The sequence below is a fragment of the Silene latifolia genome, chromosome 1 (genome assembly GCF_048544455.1).
Source record: "Silene latifolia isolate original U9 population chromosome 1, ASM4854445v1, whole genome shotgun sequence".
Taxonomy (NCBI): Eukaryota; Viridiplantae; Streptophyta; class Magnoliopsida; order Caryophyllales; family Caryophyllaceae; genus Silene; species Silene latifolia.
This window is the reverse complement of record NC_133526.1, coordinates 9,496,749-9,515,203: the sequence shown is the minus strand read 5'-3', so window position 1 is coordinate 9,515,203 and position 18,455 is coordinate 9,496,749. Positions and strand designations below refer to the sequence as shown.

General features: G+C 39.2%; 1 protein-coding gene across 3 annotated transcripts; it reads left to right on the top strand.

Moving 5' to 3' along the window:
- The first annotated feature begins 2,291 nt into the window (after positions 1-2,291).
- On the top strand, positions 2,292-17,331 carry LOC141597306 (ENHANCER OF AG-4 protein 2). 3 transcript variants are annotated; one of them, XR_012522737.1, is made up of 12 exons: positions 2,301-2,826; positions 4,166-4,242; positions 7,850-9,607; positions 9,698-10,196; positions 11,405-11,513; positions 11,665-11,777; positions 11,849-12,036; positions 13,383-14,001; positions 14,101-14,524; positions 15,862-15,954; positions 16,054-16,306; positions 17,006-17,331. XR_012522737.1 is itself a non-coding variant. In XM_074417720.1 (11 exons), the coding sequence occupies exons 1-11, from the start codon at positions 2,629-2,631 to the stop codon at positions 16,122-16,124; spliced, it is 4,149 nt and encodes a 1,382-aa protein (XP_074273821.1). In that variant the 5' UTR covers positions 2,292-2,628; the 3' UTR covers positions 16,125-16,503. The 3 variants fall into 3 exon arrangements, 1 of the variants encoding a protein (XP_074273821.1); XR_012522738.1 differs by having other exon boundaries at positions 2,334-2,826; positions 16,877-17,298; XM_074417720.1 differs by lacking the exon at positions 17,006-17,331 and having other exon boundaries at positions 2,292-2,826; positions 16,054-16,503.
- The last annotated feature ends 1,124 nt before the right edge of the window (positions 17,332-18,455 follow it).

Genomic DNA, 18,455 nt, shown 5'->3' with positions numbered 1-18,455 from the left:
ATGAGACTAATCCCTAAGTTAAGATCGATTAGGTCCTCGCCTAATCAACTCAACTACAATTTTATCATGCGAATCCTACTTACTAGCCAAGTTCTCACTCAACAAGTAAAGATAGATAGTTAAAGCACTTAAATCCTCATTCAAGCATTAACACAAACACCTAGCATGCATAGTAAAATTGAGATGCTTAAACTCAAGAATTGTATCTTTCTATGGTATAATCTACCCTTATGATGTTATATGAGATCCCCCTCTATCCTAATAGGGCACTACTCACACATAGCTATGATAACAAACACAAAAGATGGATGCTTTGGCATGTAACAAACAAGAGGAGACATAATGTAAAGATGGATTAAGTAAATAAATTTGAATATGTAAACAATTGAAAGACAAACAACAATAAAGAAGAGATTATACCAATAATGAAGACAAAGTTGCAACCTTTGATTAAATAGAAGAATAATCTTCACCAATCTCCAATTAACAACCCAATACTAAATGTAAACAATCCAACAATACTAGTTCTAAGCTAGAATAACAAGTAACTAATGATTGATTAAGAAAATATTAAAGTTTTGATTAGGGGTTTGCATAAGATTAAGGTAGTAATTTCAGACCTAGGGTATGTATTTACAATTGATTAGGGAGGGGGTATTTATACTATTTCATTGGATTAGATAAAGGAGAGAATAAAGCCCAAATTTGCGTGTTTGTTGTCTTGTGCCGGCACACCGGCTGCCGGCCTCCTCAACCGGCAGCGATATCTCCAAATTATGGCCAAAATGTGACTTGGGGGTCTCTCTGCCGATGAACCGGCTGCCGGCCTGCCGGCAAAGAGTGCTTCTTCTTGGCTTTATTCTTCATAAAGGGGAGCGTGTGCCGGTTGACCGATTGTCGACCATGTCTATATATATATATATGAGACTAATCCCTAAGTTAAGATCGATTAGGTCCTCGCCTAATCAACTCAACTACAATTTTATCATGCGAATCCTACTTACTAGCCAAGTTCTCACTCAACAAGTAAAGATAGATAGTTAAAGCACTTAAATCCTCATTCAAGCATTAACACAAACACCTAGCATGCATAGTAAAATTGAGATGCTTAAACTCAAGAATTGTATCTTTCTATGGTATAATCTACCCTTATGATGTTATATGAGATCCCCCTCTATCCTAATAGGGCACTACTCACACATAGCTATGATAACAAACACAAAAGATGGATGCTTTGGCATGTAACAAACAAGAGGAGACATAATGTAAAGATGGATTAAGTAAATAAATTTGAATATGTAAACAATTGAAAGACAAACAACAATAAAGAAGAGATTATACCAATAATGAAGACAAAGTTGCAACCTTTGATTAAATAGAAGAATAATCTTCACCAATCTCCAATTAACAACCCAATACTAAATGTAAACAATCCAACAATACTAGTTCTAAGCTAGAATAACAAGTAACTAATGATTGATTAAGAAAATATTAAAGTTTTGATTAGGGGTTTGCATAAGATTAAGGTAGTAATTTCAGACCTAGGGTATGTATTTACAATTGATTAGGGAGGGGGTATTTATACTATTTCATTGGATTAGATAAAGGAGAGAATAAAGCCCAAATTTGCGTGTTTGTTGTCTTGTCAGGCACACAAGACCGCTTGGCCTCCTCAACCAGCCGTGCGATATCTCCAAATTATGGCCAAAATGTGACTTGGGGTCTCTGGAGTGAGCCGATGGCTTGGCTGCCTGTGCCGCAAAAGTGCTTCTTCTTGGCTTTATTCTTCATAAAGGGGAGCGTGTGCCGGTTGACCGATTGTCGACCATGTCTGCCGGCAACGGGCTCTCACAATTTTGGCTCCAAAAACCTTCTCAAATTTGGCTAAGTGTTGGCACATGTTCCCTGCCGGTGGGCCGGCTGCCGGCCTGCCGGCAGAGAACTCTTCTTTAGATAGAAACAGACGGCGTAAACGGCGTAGTGGTGGGCCGATGATAGTGGTATTAGATAGGTGAAAGGTTTGAGGGTGGTCGCCGGTGCGAGGAGAAGCTGGTGGGGGTGTGGTCATTGGTGATAATCGTTGGTGGAGAGGCCTGGTAGGAGGTAGATGAAGCTCCGATGCTCTTTTTCTACGCAAATTTTCTATGTAGTACATGATTTTTGGAGATGAAAGGGGTAAAATGGTCAAATATGTACTTCGATGAGTAAAATATGTACTGCGAAAATCACCACCCGAAATAAATTGGCTGAAAATTTCGATGAAATAAGCTAACGAAAACGGCTTGCCCAACAAGTCTCATAAGTCATAACCCATTGTTGAGCTCCTCCTCCCCAAAACCAAAAAAGAATTCTATAGCCCGTACCTTCTTTTACCAAAGAAATTGATTGCAATTGAATTACTCCTTTTCCTTCATCGTCTCCGTCTCCGTCTCCGTTTCCCATCTCCCTAATTTCTTCTTCAGCCTCAAACCCTCATTATTCTCCTTCTCTTCTTCATCAAAACCTAGCGCCCCCAATTTTCTCCCTTTTTCTAGGGTTTTTAATTCCCTCTCTTCATACTTCAATTCAATTTTCTGCACTTACATTCAACCTTCTAATTTTTATTGGTGAAATTCTTAAACCCCCGCGATGCCACCTGCGCGCAAAAAGGGTGGACCAATTACCAATAACAACAATAGTAATAGTAATAGTAATAGTAGTAATAATAATAGTAATATTAATATTAATAATAATAATAATAATAATAAAGTGAAGAGTGTTACTGAGTTGCAATTAGGCGATCTTGTTCTCGCTAAAGTCAGAGGTTTTCCTGCTTGGCCTGCTAAGGTTTGCTACTTTATACTTTCTATTTTCTTGCAATGCTGTGTGTGTTTTACGCCGTTTTCGATTGCACCCATTTCAAGTACTTTTTGTTGTTGTTATTGCTGCTTGTCTAATCATGCTATTCGTTTCGGTTGGAATCGTGTTGAGCCACCTTTTGTCGGAATCGATAATTTATTAGATGTATAGATAGATAAATCAATTGATAGAATCCCTAACCCTAATGGTTTGATCACTAGGGCGGGCGGATGACAATGGATTGGAGATTTTGTTGTCAGCTAGCCTTGCTGGCAAGTCATTGCACTGACCTGCGTTTGACGCGGTTGCGAATTCGACTTTTGGATGTTGAGGGGGATTTATGATTGCCCTTGTTTTACTTTGTGGCCAGATTGTCCGATTCTAAGGGTGTGTTTGGATTGAGGGATTTGGAGGGCCAGATTGTCCGATTCTAAGGGTGTGTTTGGATTGAGGGATTTGGAGGGGAAAGAAAGGGAGGGAGAGTAGGTGATTTAAAATCCCTTGTTTGGATAGGAAATGAGGGTGGAGTGAAATGGAGGGGGAGAGATTTGGAGGGATCCAATTTTCCTCCTCAAAGCCTAATCAAAATCTCTCCACAATAGGCAAGATTTGGAGGGAAATTGTCTCCAAACACGCACACCCCATTCTCCCCCCCTTCCCTTCTCTCCCTTTCCCTTCCCTCCTTGCCCCTCCCCTCCCTTTCCCTCCATTTCTACTTGTAATGGGCATGACGATTTTAACCAAATAGTTGGTTTCCTACCTATCTCTGTTGGTTAGGATCACCAGCGAAAATTACAAATGTAGTGGAAAGTACCAACTTATCAAGTGACGGACTATTAGACTTCTCATATTTTCGTGTTATATTTGAAACTTTTAATTGTTTTGTAAGTTTACTGATACGGATTGTTCAGTTAGGTGTTTTGTGTACGGTATCGTGGAATAATGGATGTGTGAGTCTCTAGATTGTGTTTTGGATGGATTACTGTGAGTGAATACGATTTGCCATGCAACTCTCTGAATATAGCTCTTGTAGTTGCGGCCTTTTTGAGGCATTGAACTATGGCATGTCATTAGTTGGTGCTTTGATGTTGGCCCTTTGTGCCTTTTGGATTCCATTGGAAGTTAATGCAATTTGGTGACAGACTGACAGATGTGTTTCCCAGATATATTTACTCTGTATAACAGTTTTGCTTTTTATATCTTCTTCGATTCGTTTGTTGCTTTATGGCAATTCCTTACATGCGTAGGCGTAGCTAATTCTGCCTAGTGAATCGCTTTGTGCTTTTCTTGGTATGGATTTTTTTCATTTATCTATTTTATTTTTCAGGTTAGTAGACCTGAAGATTGGGAGCGAACTCCTGACCCAAAAAAATATTTCGTGCAGTTTTTTGGAACTCAAGAAATGTAAGTCGCTTATTAGCTAGACATGGTTATGTGAGGCTGTTGGGTCAATTGCTTCGTTTTTTCCTTGTTCCTTCTCATCGTATTGTTATCCGGTACGACTTACGAGTGATAGAAATATATACATTGAGCGATATGGACCTTATTGTTGTTGTAAATGTCTTAAAATTTAATTAAACACACTACGATGCTCTTTCATTATGTGGTTTTTGCAGAATTAGTTGTATAGGTGAGTAAGGTGACACATAATGAAGTCATTGTAACTGAAAGCCTCTTTGATCCACAGGCTGAATAAGCTACAGTTAATTGTGATACGATTGCACTCCTCTTTCACGTGCTTCCATAACATTCTTTGTGCAATTTTAGTACTTTACAAAAAATGTTGATTCCTCTTAGTTTGTTTTTCTTTTAGGCAATTTTTGTATATTATGGGTGATAGAGGTGTGACTTGTGAGAGACAACTAACCTGATGTTTCAAGAATGTAGTTCAAACGTATAACTGAAAGTAATCTCATAAATTGATTACACGGTTATTCATCTATATTTTCATTATAACAACACAGTTTTATCTTTGATGTAAAAGCCTGTTTATATAACCTGAAATGTAGTCATATAACCTGAAATGTAGTCATAAAATCTACTCTCCTCTATTAGAATAGTTTTTCTTTGGTACTTTGGGCCTTTTGGCTAACCCAAACCAGGCTCGGTGTTGTGGTGTTACAACTTGTGCTTGCACAGGTCCCCAAGATATTTTGGCCCCAAATCCACTCGTATGGTTCATACATAGCAAGGTAAAAAAAAAGAATGGTATGCTTGCACCCATAAACAAATGGCATTAAGGGCCCAAATTCCGAAACTCTGCCATTGAAAGCAAAAAGCTTTAACGAGAAGTTTATATAACATGTTGGGCCTAGCTTTCCAAAAGGGCTTATTTCCTCTAATTTCCCTGCTAAGTGACACTAAAATTACATTGTCATTCCTAGAAAATAACTTTCCTTTCGTTAAATTATATTATTTGCACGTACTCAAAAGTCAAACCTTGGTTACGCTGAACTTTCTCTCATCGCTCTCTCCTTTTATTAGTTGTGTATAACTAATCCGATTTCTCCGATCTCTTATCTTTCCTTAGTTTGATTAAGATTTTTTTTAATATGTTTTACTATCAAAGTTTCAGGGCAACTTATTTATCTATTCAATGTAATTTATTGAGTCTATTAGTTGGTTTTACTCAAAATATCGTTCTAAAAGTTTTTTTTTTTTTTTTTGTGAAAAATAATCGTCTCTTTCCTTCTTAGTATATATTTGGGGGCTTGGGGCCCTTTTTTTATTTCGATCGAGGCCCCTAAATTAAGGACAGTGGTTATGTGAACTTCTAGAAGCAGATATCATTTTAAGCTGTTCTGATTTTGACCCTATACATTGCTTTGGTGAATAAATGTTCTAAAAAACATCACCCCAGTACCTCATGGCTCTTACGAAGGACCCCCTAGAAAATGTGCCATTGAAAAAATTGCATCTTAAAATACATCCCTTCCACCTTCGCTACTTCACCAAAGTATAAAGTGGTATTGAGCCATTTGATTATCCCAATTGGAAATGGAAATGTCAAATGCGGAATCAACTGTGTCAATGGAAATAAAGTTCCACAATCTCTTAGATGATTGATGATTGTAATGTGGGATTGGTATTCTCGGCAATCCCAAAAGACCCAAATGATAGCTAAGTACCTGGAGCGTGTTGTGGGATCTATTTCATTGTCTTTAGGCTATTTGTTATCGAGATTGTAAACTGTCTCTATTGCACTATTGCATGAGTGTTCCCCTGTGAGGAATATTTGATCCTATAGGGTTCTACGAAAATTTCCCACTTTCATTGGTTTTGTATTAAGATGGAATGGAGCAACATGGCTAGTAGTTTGGTGTGGTTTTAATCTATTGTGAAGTAGCATTTGTATGGTGCAATTCTCGGCGCACTTTTCATCATGAGTCATCCAGAAACCGCTTTTTGTGTTGTTGACATGTGGATAAAGTACAACACAAGAGTAAGCCTACTCACACCCAACTCCCCCCTTTACCTGGATATTTGCTGAAGCCGTGGAGGTGCTTGGGAGGTTGTTATAGAGCTGTAAAAAAAATGTGATTTCCAATCCTCGTTTGTTGTGTGTATCAGCTACCTAATCTCAAATATCTCAATATTGAATACAAATCTCCTGAGTTTTTCTAAAAAGGTATTTAAAATTTATTGTCTATTGAATTTGTTCCTTTGAGAGACGGTTTCTATTGAAGATACTTGTCGGATTCTTGGATCTATTGCTGTTTGGTGATATCCTCTTATCATATATTATACCGGTATACCTACTTCTGGCTTGTGTGATTTTGAAATTTTTATCCTGGTTATTTGAACATCTCCATATCTTTCCTTGCTCTGTACTTTTACAGCCATTAAAGACCTTCTCAGCAAGGGCTAGAGTCTTTACTTTATGAACTGGATTAATATTTGTACAAAGGTAGAAGTGGATTTCATGTCTAATGATATCTCACTGTACGATCATCGTTTTAAATAGAGTCCCCACCACTCTGTTTTAAATAAAGGAATGTCGAAAATTCATAGAATGATGAAAACATCATCAATGACAAGCCTTGGTCGCTAAAATAAATGAGATGGCTGAAATGTACTTGATCTAAGTTTTTGTTAATTGATGCTTATGCTTGTTAGACATGTATAACTTATGTGCGTGCTAGCTCATGAGGAATGGCATGGACAGTCTTTTAGTTTCTTTGTGGGATAAGGCAGTGCCCGCAGTGGGTGTTTCAAAGAATTATTCCAATTACGTTGTTCTAATTAAATCGGGCCTTTTTTAGATAACATGGACATCTTGTTTTTGGTGTGTGTTTGGGGGGGCATGAAACTAATTATCGAAAATGTCCCCATAGGCTAATTTTTTTCTTAGGATTAGATAAAAATCGCTGAGTGACAAAGTCACTGAATGTCTCAGCAATTTTGCAAAGTCACTCAGCCAGTAAGTGGCTTTCCTCTGATTTGTGTTTTTCAAGTTTCTGCAATTTTGAAGTTTGCAGAGGCGCTGAGTCACTCTGCAGCTTTAGCCTAAGCTCACCAAGTAATTCAGTTACCTTTTCGTAAATCTGGAAAATAAACAGAGCAATGATATAAGCTTCGACCTCATGATGCTGGAGATTAATTAGTATATCCAGACTCCAGTTGACCACTTGACGTTGGATTTGATGGTTGTCTTAAAGTGTATGTATCTATTGTTTTCTCAAAGCAGTGTACTACTCATTACCCTGGAGGGCTCCTATCTTCTTGTGGTATTTTCTGTAATGGAATCGAGTGGAAGAATACCATGATGCCACTTATTCTCAGAAGTTGACTGTGTGGATGTTGAGCTATATGCTGAAAGTTTGATGAAATGTTTGAATCATCATAAATTGTTTTTTTTTTTTGTATCCTTCGCTTCCCTGACGTTTTTGAGTAGTGTTTGCACTTATCATTTATCCTTGAGCTAAAGATGGCATGTGTGGCCTTTGTGCTGTAATACGTAGGATGCAGTATTATTTTAAGATGCATGTGCCTTTTCTGTATACTTTTGTAGAGCTTTTGTCGCCCCAGTGGATATTCAAGCATTTTCAAGTGAGTCCAAGAGTAAATTATTGGCTCGGTGCAAAGGGAAAACTGTTAAATATTTTGCTCAAGCTGTGAAGGAAATATGTGAGGCCTTTGAAGAGTCGCAAAAGCATAGGGACGTACAAGGGGGTCTCGGTCAGACGGCTAATGTTAATGATGGGAAAATGAACGGATCGTATGCAGAGTCGACCAAAATTGTGAAATGTGGAGAAACTTCTAATGATGTACCTGAGAGCGCCTCTTTGTTGTGTAACGATAAACAAACTGCTACTATGAAAGATTCTTCTGCTCATAGACATGAGAATATTAAACCAAAAAAGGAATCAAATAGTGTTTCTACAGGCCGTGTTCAAGCAGTATTTGCAGCTCTGCCAAGTAAGGAAAAAACTTCACATGAGATTAAAACGGGTTCTGCCTGTCGCAAACGCAGTGCTGATACTAAGGATATATCAGTGTCACTAGAAGATTCAGGTCATCTTAAGGTTTCTGGTGGGGAGGAGAAGAAGTCAGCAATTAGAGATAAGTCAAGGGATATAAAGGTTGGGGTGAAGAGAAAGGTTGAGGGTGTAAGTTGTCCTGCAAATGACGCAAAATCTGGTGGGTACTTTGGGGATGGGACACCTGGGAAATCTTCCAATGGTGGACCTGCTAAAAGATTGGCTTCAGATCTACGCAAGTTCGAGTTAAGCGATCAAGGCAAGGCGTCAAAGAATCTGGCTAAATGCTCGAAGCTGTCAGCAGCTGCTAAAAGTTCTCCACAGATTTTGGTCACTAATGCTGAGGTACATGTGGATGGTGTGCATCCACGGCAGTTGAATGGCCAAGATGGCAATGATCAGTTGTTGTCTGTTAAGAAGGCTAAACTTGTAGATGGTAAAAGTGATGTCTTGAAGAAATCAGTTTCTAAGAATGAAAAAAGTGACTTGGAGGCAGAGGTGCTTGATGATGAAGATGTTCCACTTGTAGTAAAGCGTCGTCAGCATGCATTGGATGCAGGGTCCAATAACTGTAAAAGAAGTTTGGGTATAGCTTTGACAAATGATGTGCCGAAGAAAAGAAGAGCTGTTCGGTTGTGTGACGACGACGACGAAGAAGATGAGCCTAAAACCCCAGTTCATGGAAGTTCAATGAAGCCTGTTGCCGTTGTTAGTTCATCTGCATTAGTATCAGATTCTGTAAACAAAAATGAGAATAATGAATCTTCCAATTGTACTGGACAAGATTTGAATTTGGCTTTTCAAGATAGAGATGTCTCGCACATGGATTATCAGCCATCTGCTAAGTCAGTTGAGGAGTCTTCTCTTGGTTCTTCTCTGCCATTGAAGGTTGATAGTTCTATTAATGCAAATGTGTCTCATAGCCCATTATTAAAAGCGTTAGATAAGCGGGTGGTGAAGGAGAGCCTGACAGATGTGATTTCTCCAACGAACTCCCCTCAGGTTGTTTCTGCTGTTAATATGTCAGTTAACCAACAAAAGCTTAATAAATCTTCGACGAAGGTGATCAATTCGGTTTCTCATAGTAAGGCTCAAGTTGTCTCTGGTAAAGACCCAACTTTTGCTTCTGGTGGATCAAACTCTTCTCAGACTAAAGTTCATGCACAAAAAATTAGAAAACCTATTTCTGGGGAGAGGGCTCGAATTCCACCAAAAACAGGTGCAAAATTGCCTGAGGTCTCTCTTTCTGTAGAGAACCCCAAAGAACTTGACTTCGAGTTCAGCGGAAGGTATACTTTCTTCTGCTTCTATTTTTCTTTCTTCTGCTTCTTGATTTTTAGGTCGGTCTGATTTTGTAAGTTTCACATAAAAAATAACAGACTCGAAGATACTAGAGACAAATCTGGTTCTTTGGTGGAGTCAAAGCCATCAGATACTAGCAACTCTATAAAAGATTTGATTGCTCAGGCTAAAAGGCGACAAGCTCACATGCAAAATCTTCCTCCTGGCGATGGTGATTCTGTAATAGTTCCTATTGCAGATCTTTTGGAGAAGAGTCCCAGCCCATCTACTTCAAGTCAGGCTTTTCGTGCTGGCGGGGTCAATGTGACACAACTTGATGCTCAGGGAAATGAGCCCCGGGGACGTATTGCCTCCCCATCTGTTTGCTCCCCGAGATTGGCATCTGAAGAACCCGATGAAAAGGGATTTAATTCAGGAAATCCTTCAGCAGGAAGTACTCTTAGCGGCGGCACAGAAGCAGCTGTTGCACGTGATGCTTTCGAAGGGATGATTGAGACACTTTCAAGGACCAAGGAAAGTATTGGTCGTGCTACCCGTCTTGCAATTGATTGTGCCAAGTATGGGATTGCAAACGAGGTTAGTCTCTTATTACTATCTACTACGTCCTCCCATTTTATATGTTCTTCCATTTTCCGTATTAGGTGAAAAATATTTGCTGTTCTCATTTTTGTTCCTTGTTTGACAACATTTTAATGGTAGTTACTATAGTGTCTTGATGATCGTTACATATTTACACGTTCTGCCATCGCTAAACCAATTTCTAATGTCGTAACTAAATCTGTTACTCTTACTCTAGTCACTTTTGTCAGTTACTTTCCAATGACCCAAATTACCAAACCCCTTTAGGGGGTGTTTGGTTCGCGCGTGGGTATGGGTTTGGAATCAAGAATCATACCCGGGTGGTATGGGTTTGGAACTTGATTCCACATACCATGTGTTTGTTTCAATTTTGGGTGGAATGAGATCGAACTTCATCAAAGTTAAAAAAATCTAAAATACAACATTAAAAATAATTATTTTTGATACTAAAAAATCATGAAAATGAAGAGTTGATCAAATAAATGTAAAAAAAAATTCATTTAAAATGTTCCATCTAAGTTTTTTTGGTTTTATTACTTGACACCCATGGGTATCAATCTCATACCCACCTCCCCCCTTGGGTATGAGAAACCCATACCTCATGGGTTTGAGGTATGGGTATGAAACCTCTATTTTTGCCAAACAAACACTTGGTATGGGTTTGGCTCATTCCAAACCCATACCTCATACCTTTATGAGTTGAACCAAACACCCCCTTAGTCACCTATCAAAACCTGTTGGTTTTCGTATTTGTTTATGCTAGAATGGATGGTATTTACGCCTTCTGTGTGTGTAGACTTGGTTGGGGCTTACGGTGGCACAATTTTGATAGTTTGCTTCTCATGTTTTGGAGGTAGAAGTGCACTTTGTGATGTTCTGGCAATTCTAAATGGTTACTTCATTAGCTAGTATTGCCTATTTTTCTAAGGGTAGTCTGGGTTAAAGGCTAAAGGTGCAAGGACTGTACAGATACCCATTTCATAGAGTTCTTTGTATACGAAAATTTTAATAGTTCTATATGGTTTGTTCCATAAGAGAAGCATTTGCGTTTGGTAGGTCCCATCATTGTTCAAAGTGTTTCTTCACTTGTATTGGTGTTAAGTTCGGTTGTCATTGGAATAAACTTTTTATCTTTACTATTGTGGATGCTATCTAGTTTTGTGATCATTAATACATTTTTTTTGGCATTTCGACCTAATCTATAGGTTGTGGATCTGCTCATCCGTAAGCTGGAAAATGAGTCAAGTTTCCATCGTAGAGTAGATCTTTTTTTCCTGGTGGACTCCATCACCCAATGTTCACATGGTCAAAAAGGTGTGGTACAAATTACTGAAATTAGAGCTTGATGCTTGAGTAACCTATATGGCTACTACTAATAAACTAAACTGATCATCCATTTGTGATGGTCATGTAACGGTAAATATGTCTGTATTATATGACTTACAGTTCTGAGTGCGTTTTTCAGGTGTTGCAGGGGCCTCATACCTGCCTATTATTCAAGCATCATTGCGCCGCCTTTTAGGTGCTGCTGCTCCACCTGGTCATAGTGCCCGGGAAAATAGGCGACAGTGCTTGAAGGTACATACTATGATATGAAGCTGTCCGTATATTTCATTATAAGGAATCTTATCAATTTGCTCAACCTTCAGGTTTTGCGGTTGTGGCTTGAGAGGAAGATTTTGCCAGAGTCAGTCCTTAGGCGCTTCATGGATGATATTGGAGGTTCAAATGATGCTTCAAGCAGCGGGATTTCCTTTAAACGTCCATCAAGAGTTGATCGTTCTGTGGATGATCCTATAAGAGGAATGGAGGGCATGCTTGTTGATGAGTATGGAAGGTTGGTTTTGTCACTCTCTTCCCTCTTCCCATCTTCCGGTGGCAGGCTGATATTTTCCCTCTTCATACTTAGATTTTATGTTATATGACTTCTGTCCCTTTGGTTAGAACATCTTGTGTGTTGTCTTCTTTCCTTGCCATATCTGGTGAGTGTCTTTGCTTTAGGATGGCACACTGCAACCAGGCATTTTGTATATGTATATAAAGTGACCGTGGATGTATTTTGAGGTTTGGGTGCTATTGGTCTCATTTATACTCAATGAGCAAGATTAAGCCACGACAATCGATCCCATGATCAAGATATCTGATATGGAATACCATGATCTCAGGGGTTTTTTCCCAGCTAAAGACTTCTGGTCCAGTTCTTGACCAGTAAAAATAGCTGAAGGAATGATCTCATAAATTACACAATCAAACATGAAAAGTAAAACCTTGTGTAGTTTGCTAAGACTAATCCTTTGTTTGATGTAAAGCGTTGGAGGGAAAAGGAGAGAACAATTCCCTTGTTCGGATAGAAAATTGGATAAGAGGGAATGGAGGGGGTGGGAAATGGAGGATCGGTTTTCCCTTCTACAAGTCTAATTAAAATCCCTCTAACGTACGGAAGTTTTGAAACATTAAGGCTCCACTCTTGACTCTTCCTTCCCTACTCCTCGGTCCCTCCCCTTCCCCTCCATTCCCATCTGTCCCCTTCGCTCGTACTATTTTATCCAGACGAAGGGTAAGAGGACCGTTACTCTTTACTCTGTAGAGCTATTTAAGTGGATGACTACTTGAGTATTCCAAACTTCATTTGCGAGGAACTCACAACAGTGAAAATGTACCAATTGTATTAAATCACGGTATTATCTGATGAAGGCAATGGCGATGTTGCAGAAATGTACTATGATGGGATGCACGGTGCTGTGGTGTGCCTTGCTTTTCAATCAGTCATATGGACTCATACCGGTCGTTCTTCGATCACCTCAAACATTAGTGATAGCCAATCATCGCTTGTAGGCCAATTATCGTCTTAGTTGTCTAATATTGGGCGTTTCTGTGAAATGTCGATGTTCTTTTGTAGCCTTTACGTATCAGATGGCAATATGAAATTTTTTTTATGTATTACGGAGTAGTTGATATTTTGGGATTAAGGCTCTGATGTTGTTGTTGTGTACGGAGTAGTTGATATTTGTTTTAACTGCCTTTGTTCTTATTTCAGCAGAGATTTCAATTATCTTCCTCTATTTTGAGTTTGTGGGATTGAGTGTGAATCTCTCACTTTTTACATCCTTGCTACTATTACTAAGATATCAGTTTACTACGAAGGGCTCTTCTGACCTATAACATTTCTTACCGTGGATGCAGTAATGCTACCTTCAATTTGCCTGGATTTTTAACTACTCATGGATTTATTGATGACGAGGAAGATGAGGATGATGCTCCACATACCCCTCGCAATGAGCCTGAAGCTTCACCTCTGCTACAGCCATGCACGAGTGCTTCAGTTAGGCCAGAAATAGGGAGCGATACACCAAATGATAGGCGTCACCGTATATTAGAGGATGTGGACGGTGAGCTTGAAATGGAGGATGCAACTGGGCACCCAAAAGATGGAGCTTTTTCTTCCTATGATTTTTCTAATAAAGGTGAACGAGAAGGTCAATTGGATACTGAACTGGACCCTTCTACTAATAATATTGTTGAGTCTCCTACACTTGATGGTTCTCCTCCACTGCCTCTTGAATCTCCTCCTCCACTTCCCCCTCTACCCTCTTCACCTCCCCCACCACCACCACCACCATCATCGCCTTCGCCTCCGCCACCCCCGCCTCCACCTTCCACACTGCCTTCTCAGCCCCAGTCACTACCTTATTTGCTTCCTCCAGGCCCTTCTCAAGCCGGAAACCTTCAGCCTTCAGCTCCATTACAACCTTTGATGACTCAGATAGTACTGCATCCACCTGCTGCAGCTCCTTCTGTACTGGTACTAACTCCAGATTAGCTTACTCATTCTGTACACTTTTGTGTTTCAAAGGCGTGGCCTTTATTTTATATTGCTTGTCTTGACGTTCTTCTGTTTCAGGTAGGACACGCTGGTCAAATGGCTGGAAACACCTCACAACAGATTTCTCGTTTTGTGCCTGCTGGAGCATCAGTATCTAGGCCAATGGAGTATGAGCAAACTGACATGCGTCCAGGACCTCTTCCTGGCCCATCCAATCAGCAATTTCAGCAACACCAGCAATTTCAGCCTCCACAGCCAACATTTGTGCAGAGAGCTTTCGCACAGGTCTCATTGCCTCAACCTCCTTCGATCCCATTTTCATATAACAAGCCCCCAGTTCAGCAACATTTGCCCCATCCTCATTCCCATCTTCCTACATTTCCCCAGCCCCCATCTCTTCCATACCCGGCCACTGCGGACTATAAAGCTGATAATCATCACAATGCATGGGTTAATGGGGGGCGGCCACAGTCATATCCAACCACGACTTTTATTGGAGAAGGTATATGCGTGTCTTCTTTTTATGCACTGATAGCCATTCGATGCAGTTCTTTACCCAATTTTCGTTCTAGGTCATTCAACAACAATCTCTTTGTGTTGCTAACACAGGGGTAAAGCTACGTATGTCCCTTACCCGCACTTTGCGGAAGCCCTTGAGGCACTGGTGTGATGTTGCTGTATATGCGTGCTTTCTTTTTAGGGTCTTTGTGAAAGGGATCATGTTTGTACCAACATAAAACCTTGTGTTGGTATGAAACTAAAATCTTTGAGAGCCAACATAGCAAAAGTTCAATGACAGATGATTGATACTGTGCTTCCTGCTTTGCTGATGTAGGACTGTAAAATTTTGTCCCGTATTACATTTCAAGTCTCAAATGTATTATTATCTGTGGTTAGACATTTTTTTTACCTTCTGTTGCAATACCTTCTCTGTTTGACACTTTGACTTCTGAAAAGGCATTTTATGTTGTTTGCGCTCTGTGAGCAATGTTTCTGCTCTTTAGTCCAAGTGCCTAAATTTTTTGACGCCCATTTTTTGGTACATCTTTGTTGTTGGGCAACCCCAAATCTTGTTGTAACTGAGTCTTTGTTGTGGTTATTGTTTTTGTATTTTTAGGCGTGTCTTTCTCAGCTTATCAATTTTTTATAGGAATTTTTGTTCACCCATGAGCGTATCTTTATGGATATTTTCCATCCTTTTTCTTCTTGAAATCTTATTTGGTTCTGAAATTATTTTGTAACTAGAGAAATTTAGCTCTAACTCAAGTATCAATTTTTTATAAGCCTAACGGTTCTGGTGGTCCAGTTGTCTCTCTTGCCTGTGGCGTCGTTTGAAAGGGAGTGTGCGTAGAATTCTGAACCAGGTGTATCTTCACCTTTTTACAGTTGCCGCATGATCATTAGTTTATTCTAATTTTGCAAGTGTATGTTCGTACAGTCAGTAGATTTTTTGATTGTTTGCTTGTTATCTGTGTTTTGTTTTTTTAAAACTTTGCAGCTGCCCTTTGTTCTTAAGCTTGCTTGTACTTCGTCTTTCTTAGTACACCTTTTTGCGTGCATATTTTAGGTTTCTGTTCATTTGGTGGATTATTTTGCTTTTTCTAGTTTATTATTTTTTTTTTCTGCCTGTCCCAATGTCAATCTTCTGTCGTTCATGATGCACTAGCTATTGATTGAATTATGATGCCAAGTACATTGCTCTGTATGCACGTCACTTGTTCTAGGCTTCTAGCTTGCCTGATTTGATTTTTGACAATCTGTACACTGCTGCAACTTCTATTGTCATGATTCATGAGCTATTTGACGTGGAGAGTTTCTAAGTGGTTATTAATTGAGCAGGGTATTTTCGACCTCCTGAGAGGGCACCGACAAATACCTTCAGACATCATGGCTCTGCTGCAAATTCCACTCTTGGGGGTCCTTCATCCTCAGGTATAATTCTTTCTTTAGCTTCTTCTGGAGAAAGAGAGGGGAGGGAGACATTAAACGTATTTGGCTTGTCTGTTAACTCTACTTCGTTACCTTCTCCAGGACACGGTATCAACCAAATGGTACCTCCAAGGCCTGATATGTCGTCCCTTAATTGTTGGAGGCCAGCGTAGGGATCAGATCTGTATCCACAACGTGAAAATCGTGAGCATGTTGGTCTCGAAATACTGGACGCTTAGCTAAGATGTTTTATATACCTGAAGTTGAGCAATTTTGGAAATACTGTACATATACACTTTACGGTATTACTCGGCGCTGCAAATGCTCCTGTCGATGTCAGGGTAGGGGGTTCCATGTACGTAAATCTTACCCTTGTGTTGAGATTATGATTCTGTTTCTGGATGACTAGTAAGTAAAAGTTGCTTCGATCTACTTCTACTCTACAATATAAAAACCAAAAATGGTTTTTTAATAAACTATTTTGCCTGTTCCCATCATAACAGAAATCCTTATTGCAAGCCTTAGCATTAATTCTTATCCTTGACAGGATTATTTTACCCTCCCTTGAAAATTTAGCAATGGTGTCGTCAAATGTATATCAGATAGGAAGATGCATTGGATTGCGGTTATTGGTCGTAGAAAATCTGGAAAGTTTTTGCAATAGCATAATTCCATGCATCTACTAGTGATTTCGATACTGATTGCAAGAAGTGGTTTCCTTAATGTTCTGTTGTTATAGATTAACATGTCTATTTATAATCACATGCGCTATAAATCTCTAATTATAACGAGTTTAGTTAAACAGGTGATGAATGATTTTTCCTGCTAGATGGCATATGCTTAATTGAAATTTGGATGATTAGTTATCACTAGTTAATTTCGATAATTAATCTACCGTGTGTATCCCCATGGTCTCTTTTTGTAGATCGGCGTCATCGATATAGGCCATATCTTGTAAAAAAATGGGAAGACCACTGTCTCCGAATTTGTAATGTAAAAAATTGTGTTAGAGGTAGTGGCCGTTTGCACGTCTTATTCGGGAGTAATTTTGCAGTCTTGAAGGCGACTTGTTACAAGGGGGCGATACAGCCTACTCTAAAAATGTTGCATCAAGAACAAGAACGTGCTGGGTATTCTGGCCATGCTCGCTGCGAACTAGTATGTTAAGTAGCTTTTGTAAGTAGAACTCCTCAAGTAGTCATTCTGGCAAATATTTCAGTACTTTCTCATTACAAGTTTCTTCGATTTCGACGGGTGTATAGATTTTGAATTGGAATGTTGATATTGAACACACTTAAATATGCTCGTCTTTGTATAATGGAGCTTAATTTTTGTAGAATACATATTCGTGTTAATTGAAAGATTAGCAATGGTTTAAATGGTTATACTCTAAACAAAATCTTGTGGTTGAATGTATGTGTTGATAATTCGGTCCATATCTTTTGTGACCGTTTCCTCTCAAAAACATTTATATTATATATTTCAATCTCATTTATTTATCTTTTTATTTCCAAGGATCGCTCTTAGATTTAATCCGAATTATTGAGAAATAATGGACCTCCATTTCTTAAAAAGAAAAAAAAAAAAAAAAAAAAAAAGAGTATCCCTACTCTGATAATTCGGTAGCTAAAAAACCAAAGTTGGCTGGGGTGAGTGGTAAGGATAGGAGTGTTCACTGGTCCAAAACCGGACCGAACCGGATCGGACCGGATGAACCCGCGGACCGGATAACCACATATCCCAAGACCGCGGACCGGACCGGTTAGAAGGGGACCCGGACCGGACCGGACCGGAACCCTTTAGGTCCGGTTTTTTCCGGGTTTGGACCGGACCGGTACTAATTTATAAGGCAAATTTATTTTTATTTTTTAATGTGGTCAGGGGTAAGGACTCTTATCTCTTAAACAAGTGGTCAGGGGTTCGATTCCTGACTTTTGCGAATGAAAAAACCAAACTTACGAGGGGTCAACCCATTAAATTGTCTTGATTAGAAGGAGATTGCATTGTCGATAGGATATCTGTTTGACATAAAAAAAAAAAAAAAAAAAAAAAAAAAAATTCGGTAGCCAAAAGTGAGCACGCATTTACATTGATCTTGAGGATGTCTATAATCTGAAAAAACCCAGCAAATTCTACTCCATTTAGTCATTTAAATGTTAATTTGTACTATCTTTTAATCTACGTTTATGTTGTAGCGATGCCGATATAAAATTCTAAATTTTAACCTCTTCATTTACTCCGATTTTCATATAAGACGGTCTCTTAGTAGTGTTTATGTGAGACCTCTAACATAACAATTTTAAAGCTTGTTAAGGGTGATGAAGCTCTAGGAGTTGCTTATAAGCATGAAGTCCGGGCTTGCAAAGAGGCATTTCGCAGGGATGGATGGATTGTGGACTTACAGCATGTTTTTAGAGAGGCGAATATGTGTGCAGACTAGCTAATTTGGGCATTGATCTGAGGTTGGTTGTTATGGAAGATGGTATGGGAGCTCTTCAGTAGCT

Excerpts from the sequence above, each read along its gene's own strand:
- LOC141597306 (XM_074417720.1), top strand. The coding sequence starts at position 2,629 with ATGCCACCTGCGCGCAAAAAGGGTGGACCAATTACCAATAACAACAAT. Across the intron at positions 2,827-4,165 it reads TTCCTGCTTGGCCTGCTAAG|GTTAGTAGACCTGAAGATTG; the intron begins GTTTGCTACTTT and ends TTTATTTTTCAG. Across the intron at positions 10,197-11,404 it reads AGTATGGGATTGCAAACGAG|GTTGTGGATCTGCTCATCCG; the intron begins GTTAGTCTCTTA and ends CCTAATCTATAG.